Here is a 7,907-nt window from a genome sequence, read left to right on the forward strand (position 1 = left end):
TGTCCTACAAAAACTATGTTTCTCAGATTTTTGATTTATCAAAAATTGAGCCTACAGTGCATCAAAATGTTTGACTGTAAACGGTACTGTAAACATATACATGCAAATTCTTGCGAAATAAATCTTCAATGTTCATGAAAAAAATGACAAAATTCTAGAGTCATGGTAGATGATGTGTGGCAAATTTCAGAATTTTATGTCAAAAACTGAATTTTTGACAGCATTTTGAATTTTGCTCTAATGTGAACAATTGGAGTCAATGTAAAAATGGCAATTTTAAACATCACTTTTTCACTTATGGAGCAAATCAATCATTGTTATAAACAAATTACCAACATCTCCATGCTGTCTAGATGCAATATGTGTATTTTCAGATTTTTGTCTTAATAACTGAATTTTTTACAGTGGTTTGAAATCTGCTTTTTCATGCATGGACGGCTGCTAAACCTGCACATCTGGCTTAGTCAATTTGTGAAGCTACACATGAATTGTCACTGACTAATTAGCTCAGTGAGATAGAAATTGATCCTTAGTCTCAGATGTTGTGAGTTCAAGCCTCAGCTGATGCAAAAGGCAGATTGTGTTGCTAAATTCCTAAATGTCTTCCAATTCTTCTGCTTGTTGCTCAGAATTGCTTAAAAATGCCTGGACCCGACCCATTGCTGCGCAGCAGCTAAAATTGGCTTTCAGTTTACACATTCTTATTTGTAAGTTCAGCTGAAAGTTACGGGGATAGGCTGATTCTCCATTCTACCGCTTCAAATTTTGAGATAGATTTGAGACATCATAGGGACAGCCTGAACACTTTTAAAGCTCATTTAAACTTTTGAAAAACCTTTCTTCCTATCTCTCTGTGTCAAAACAGGCCTCATCCTCCCCCCCAACAGACTAAAGACTGATACAAACATTCTTGACCTGAACTCACACACCTTTACCTGAGTCCACTTTTGACTCTGACCACTCCACCAGTTCTGTCTAAAATCAAAAAACATACACCTTTCATCCTATTTAAATCATCTCATCTATCTAACTGCCCTACTTTACAGTGTAATTTACATTTAATTTTGCACTACTTGCAATGTGCTCACCTCACACATGTACCAGCATGCATGACAAGAGTGAAAACCCAAGGCTTTTTTCAACTCTGAAAGATTCTGTCTTCAACTTTCAAACATCAAATGGTAAGTTTTAAAAATCTAATAACTAATTTATGATGAAGGGAGGGTCATGCAATTTCTGGCAGTCACTCAGGGAGGCTCAAGGAAAAATATTTGTAGCTTTGGGGAGGGTCAAACTGAAAAAATTAACTAAGTCACACCCCAGCCACTTCCCTCCTCTGATTAGCGAAGAACGGTCCCTAAGCAAAGTGGGTTCTAATGTTAAGATAGATCTGGTCAGTTGTGCTCTAGATGGAGAAGAAAACGCGGATACTGCCCTTTCATCTATATTCAGAAATAAATTTTCACAAGTTTCCCCTGACATTACCTTCAAACTGATTCCATCGTCATGTAGCTAATAGCAGACAGTAACAGTTAGTCCGCGTTTGGGCCTAACCATATCTCATCCACCGCAGTGAAGAGGAGTTCATTGAGACGTAGGCTTTACTTCAACGGAGTTGTCCGTGTTGTATTACTGATGTGCCGAATAACCAGAAATTAACACTAGTCCATGAGCTACTCGATGCTAGCTCTTCGACAAACAAGGTCAGTTAATATTAAAGTTTTGTTTTTCTAACGGGGGTCTTGATACATTTCCAGTCATATAAGGTATGTCAACATAGCTAACACAGTGGTCATACTTAATGATTCATTGCAATAAAAATGTATAACGTTATACAACTCACGTTCCCCATCCATAACGTGCTCATGCTGTTGCCGAAGATGTGAATATTCCGATGTGCATTAACTGAGAACGTAAATTATGCTGAACCTTCGAAGGCGCACATGCTAACTTGTATAGCAGAGTCGTTAACGTGGAAAGTACACTAACAATACGTCCTTACGTCGTTCTTCTTCTTCTTCTTCTTCTCCTCCTTCTTCTTCTTTTCGTTTTATGGCGGATTGCAAACTTAGCTTTAGAAGGTGCATACCACCACCTACTGTACCGGAGTATGCAAATGAATTACTATTATTTCATGTTTAACTGAGATTTAACAAAAAAACAAACAAACAAACAAAAAATAAATTAATTAATTTAGAAAAAAGCATTATCTACGACCAAGGTACCCTGACGACCAAGGTACCTTTTAACCGTTTGTTTTCTGGGAATAACTGACACAATCAGAAACCAGAAACAAGTCGTTTTTTCGTCTTTTCGTTTTTGGGCAAAAAACAAAAAAATGAAAAAACGAAATTCAGCTCAATTTCTTGTTTTCTGATCCTACTGCAAAAACCACTCCATATTTCGTTTTATCGGTGGGCGGGCTCTCAGCGCTCCCTTGCTTCTGATTGGCTAACGTGCTCTGTCACTTACATTTGGGCTGTACCCTTCAAAATAAGGTTACCTCTTGGCCTTTACGCCAGCAGGATGTGTCTCTGCAGAACCGGAGGCTGCAGACGCACAGACAGGCAATGAAGTAATGCAACAGCGTTTTATTGTATTGCCTGTTAATATGCAGCTGATAGACCATGAAAATGAAAGCTCTATAGTAAGTTTTCTTCGGGATGTACCGTGAACAGTGAAGTCTGCTCTCGGTAAAACTATCAACATGACAGCAAGCACGCCAAAAGTAGTTATTAAAAATGACCAGCAGGTGTCGCACTGCATCAAAGTTGTCATCAAAAATACAAACATAAATGAATAGGCCTATGTTGACAGCCAGATGGGAAAAAACTGATGTACATCTATGGAAAGGCATTTACTATAGGCTACTATCAGTTAGAGTTAAGCTGTCACTGGACTTTACCCTCAGTTGTGGTCACATGGAGACACTTGATAATAATTGTGCAGACAGTTTAGAGATTCACACTACCTGCTATGGTGGAGTAAGAAGAACCATCTAGTTTTTTTTTTATTTATATAGCCTAAGTCTGTGCCTCTGTGCACATGGATCAGACAGCTGTCGGTCAGAGCAGCGCCTGCACTGAAATGTTTATTGCAAATAATGTGTAATCTCAGTTAAAATTATAAACCATTTGAACCGAGCTCTGCTGTTGTCTTAATTTTTGAGCCAACCTGTCATTCTTAATTTAACAGACAGTCAGCAGCTACAGACAAAATTGTGCTAAGTGGTAAGATTAAGATGTCCTTTATTGAACCCAGGCATTGACACACAGTGCAAATATAAAAATAAGAGAAGAATACAATCAAAACAATTTGAGTAAAAATATACACATGATGTGAGAAAAGTATTAATAAAAGGGAAAGTACATACAAATGAATAGGGGATAGTATGTAGCCTATGATACATGCTATATACAGTACAGCACAGTGCTACATGTACAAAATGCTGCATGTTATATACAACACAGTGTTTCTTGGAATCTGATAAACTGTCCAATGCTGTTAAAACACGTTCAGACTATTAAAGAAACTCACTTTCAAGCTACATTCTGCAGCTGCACCACGATCCTGCTCACTCAAATATTAATAATCTCCAATATTAGACTATGGGTGTGTTCCAACTACAGGGGGAATCACACTCCTCAGCCCACCCGCTAAAGTCTACTCCAGGGTGCTGGAGAAGAGGGTCCGGTCGATAGTTGAACCTCAGATTGTGGAGGAGCAATGTGGTTTTCGTCCCAGACGTGGAACCGTGGACCAGCTCTTTACCCTCGCCAGGGTGCTGGAGGGGGCATGGGAGTTTGCCCAACCAGTCCACATGTGTTTTGTGGATTTGGAGAAGGCTTACGACCGTGTCCCCAGGGGCATCCTGTGGGGGGTGCTCCGGGAGTATGGGGTTGGTGGCCCCTTGCTAAGGGCCGTCCAGTCCCTGTACCGAAGGAGCATGAGTCTGGTTCACGTGGCCGGCAGTAAGTTGGACCTGTTCCCGGTGAGGGTTGGACTCCGCCAGGGCTGCCCTTTGTCACCGGTTCTGTTCATAACTTTTATGGACAGAATTTCTAGGCGCAGCCGAGTGGTGGAGGGTGTCAGGTTCGGTGACGGGAGGATCTCGTCCCTGCTTTTTGCGGATGACGTGGTCTTCCTAGCTCCATCGAACAGTGACCTCCAGCTCTCGCTGGGGCGGTTCGCAGCCGAGTGTGAAGCGGCTGGGATGAGAATCAGCACCTCCAAGTCTGAGGCCATGGTCCTCAGCCGGAAAAGGGTGGATTGCCCACTCCAGGTCAGGGGGGAGGTCCTTCCTCAGGTGGAGGAGTTTAAGTATCTCGGGATCTTGTTCACGAGTGAGGGTAGGATGGAGCGGGAGATTGACAGGCGGATTGGGGCGGCGTCAGCAGTGATGCAGGCGCTTAACCGGTCCGTTGTGGTGAAGAGGGAGCTTAGCCAGAAAGCGAAGCTCTCGATTTACCGGTCGATCTACGTTCCAATCCTCACCTATGGTCACGAGCTCTGGGTAGTGACCGAAAGAATGAGATCGCGAGTGCAAGCGGCCGAAATGAGTTTCCTCCGCAGGGTGGCTGGGCTCAGCCTTAGGGATAGGGTGAGGAGCTCAGACATCCGGGAGGGACTCGGAGTAGAGCCGCTGCTCCTCCACATCGAGAGGAGCCAGTTGAGGTGGTTCGGGCATCTGGTAAGGATGCCTTCCGGACGCCTCCCTTGGGAGGTGTTTCGGGCGTGTCCAACCGGGAGGAGACCTCGGGGCCGCCCCAGGACACACTGGAGGGACTACATCACCCGGCTGGCCTGGGAACGCCTTGGGGTTCCCGCGGAAGAGCTGACGGAAGTGGCTGGGGAGAGGACTGTCTGGGCTTCTTTGCTGAGGATGCTGCCCCCGCGACCCGCACCCGGATAAGCGGAGGACGACGAGTACGAGTACGAGTACAATAGTAGACTATATGAATTATGTTCCATCAGTGCGACCATTCACATCGATATAGATCATTATTCATTGATCCTACGTGTCTAAAGCTTCACACTGATTTTTATAATTTTAACTGAGATTAGGCTACACATTATTTGCAATAAACATTTCAGTGCAGGCACTGCTCTGACAGACTGACAGCTGTCTGATCCATGTGCACAGAGGCACAGATTTAGAAACAAAACAAAAAAAAAAAAAATGACAGATTTTTTATTCTGAGCTGAGAGTGAATTAATTCTGTGTAATATTTGAAAGTGAAGACAAAAGACGATGTTCACAAAAATGATGCGCATAAAATCAGTAGCCTAACTTCAGATAGTCCAGAGTAACAAACTAATATCCAGCCAGGGTTTAGATTGTGGCAGACAGTAAAAGCTCCGCTAATTAATGCACTTCGATACGGACTGAATGAATGAGGAAATGAAACAGTGAGAGGGAGGAGACAGAGAAAAACTTTGTTGAAGAAAATCTGCTCCCGACCAGGTTAGGTTCACAGACTCAGTTGCCATAGTAACTGACACCGGGCTTCAGTTACCTCTCTTTCTGGAGCTGAAAACCTAGAGTTTCATTTAGGCTACTCAGAGTTTGTCTGCAATAGCTACCCCGCTGATCTAGTCAGTCTGCTAGAGTAGACCTGAAAACTAGATGGTTCTTCTTACTCCACCATAGCAGGTAGCCTAGTGTGAATCTCTAAACTGTCTGACAATTATTATCAAGTGTCTCCATGTGACCACAACTGAGGGGAAAGTCCAGTGACAGCTTAACTCTAACTGATAGTAGCCTATAGTAAATGCCTTTCCATAGATGTACATCAGATTTTTCCCATCTGGCCGTCAACACAGGCCTATTCATTCATATTTGTATTTTTGATGACAACTTTGATGCAGTGCGACACCTGCGGGTCATTTTTAATAACTACTTTTGGCGTGCTTGCTGTCATGTTGATAGTTTTACTGAGAACAGACTTCACTGTTCAGAGTACATCCTGAAGAAAACTTACTATAGAGCTTTCATTTTCATGGTCTATCAGCTGCATATTAACAGGCAACACAATAAAACGCTGTTGCATTACTTCATTGCCTGTCTGTGCGTCTGCAGCCTCCGGGTCTGCAGAGACATCCTGCTGGCGTAAAGGCCAAGAGGTAACCTTATTTTGAAAGGCACAGCCCAAATGTAAGTGACAGAGCACGTCAGCCAATCAGAAGCAAGGGAGCGCTGAGAGCCCGCCCACCAATGAGACGAAATATGGAGTGGTAAATTTGTTTTTTGCAATAGGATCAGAAAACAAGAAATTGAGCTGAATTTCGTTTTTCCATTTTTTTTTTGCCTATCAGTTAGAGTTAAGCTGTCACTGGACTTTCCCCTCAGTTGTGGTCACATGGAGACACTTGATAATAATAATAATTGTGCAGACAGTTTAGAGATTCACACTACCTGCTATGGTGGAGTAAAAAGAACCATCTAGTTTTCAGGTCTACTCTAGCAGACTGATTATATCAGTGGGGTAGCTATTCCAGACCAACTCTGAGTAGCCTATGTTAACCCTAAATGAAACTCTGGGTTTTCAGCTCCAGAAAGAGAGGTAACTGAAGCCCGGTGTCAGTTACTATGGCAACTGAGTCTGTGAACCTAACCTGGTCGGGAGCAGATTTTCTTCAACAAACCCTGAGTTTTGTCTCTGTCTCCTCCCTCTCACTGTTTCATTTCCTCATTCATTCAGTCCATATCAAAGTGCATTAATTAGCAGAGCTTTTACTGTCTGCCACAATCGTCTTTTGTCTTCACTTTCAAATATTACACAGAATTAATTTACTCTCAGCTCAGAATAAAAAACCTGTCATTTTTATTGCAAGTGGAAGTTGTTGTTTTTTTTTTTATAAGTCTGTGCCTCTGTGCACATGGATCAGACAGCTGTCAGTCTGTCAGAGCAGCGACTGCACTGAAATGTTTAGTGTAAATAATGTGTATTCTCAGTTAAAATTATAAAAATCTGTGTGAAGCTTTAGACATGTAGGATCAATGAATAATGATCTCTATCGGGGCGGCTGTGGCTCAGAGGTAGAGTGGGTCATCCACCAATCGAAAGATTAGCGGTTCGATCCCGGGTTCCTCCAGGCTGCATGTCGAAGTATCCTTGAGCAAGATACTGAACCCCAAATTGCTCCAGATGGCTGTTCCATCGGTGTGTGAGTGTGTTAAAACTGAGTAGCAGGTGGCACCTTGTATGGTAGCCTCGGCCACCGAGGAATGGGTGAATGGGTGAATGTGACTCGTAGTGTAAAAAGCGCTTTGAGTGGTCACTAGATGACTAGAAAGGCGCTATACAAATGCAGGTCCATTACCATTATCGATGTGATTGGTCGCACTGATGGAACATAATTCATATAGTCTAATATTGGAAATTATTAATATTTGAGTGAGCAGCTGGAGAATGTAGCTTTAAAGTGAGTTTCTTTAATAGAACGTTTTAATTGAACGTGTTTTAACAGCATTGGACAGTTTATCAGACTCCAAGAAACACTGTGTTTTATATAACATGCAGCGTTTTGTACATGTAGCAAGTAGTATTGTACTGTATATAGCATGTATCATAGGCTACATACTATCCCCCATGCGTTGAGGAGTGGAGGAGCACATCCTCCACGTGCCTGAAGTGCCGGGACAAGGATCCTTTGTACACAGAGGTTGCTGGGCTGTCCACGGCACTGGCCTTTTTGAAGTCCCTTCCATCAATCAATCAATCAATCAATCAATTTTATTTATAAAGCCCAATATCACAAATCACAATTTGCCTCACAGGGCTTTACAGCATACGACATCCCTCTGTCCTTATGACCCTCGCAGCGGATAAGGAAAAACTCCCCAAAAAAACACCTTTAACGGGGAAAAAAAACGGTAGAAACCTCAGGAAGAGCAACTGAGGAGG

The 7,907-nt window shown here is 42.8% G+C and overlaps 1 protein-coding gene across 4 annotated transcripts in view; it reads right to left on the reverse strand.

The window, feature by feature from the left end:
* Positions 1–2,046, reverse strand: part of LOC126383489 (tRNA selenocysteine 1-associated protein 1-like) — a 26,422-nt gene extending 24,376 nt beyond the window's left edge. The window contains exon 1 of one of the 4 annotated variants that reach the window (XM_050034013.1): positions 1,844–2,039. In XM_050034013.1, coding sequence (XP_049889970.1) covers positions 1,844–1,867 — 24 coding nt within the window. In that variant the 5' untranslated portion in view covers positions 1,868–2,039. Of the gene's footprint in view, positions 1–1,843 lie in introns of all 4 variants that reach the window. The other 3 variants (XM_050034011.1, XM_050034012.1, XM_050034014.1) reach the window with 3 other exon arrangements.
* Positions 2,047–7,907: the final 5,861 nt, after the last annotated feature.

Source organism: Epinephelus moara, chromosome 22 (assembly GCF_006386435.1).
Source record: "Epinephelus moara isolate mb chromosome 22, YSFRI_EMoa_1.0, whole genome shotgun sequence".
Lineage (NCBI taxonomy): Eukaryota > Metazoa > Chordata > Actinopteri > Perciformes > Serranidae > Epinephelus > Epinephelus moara.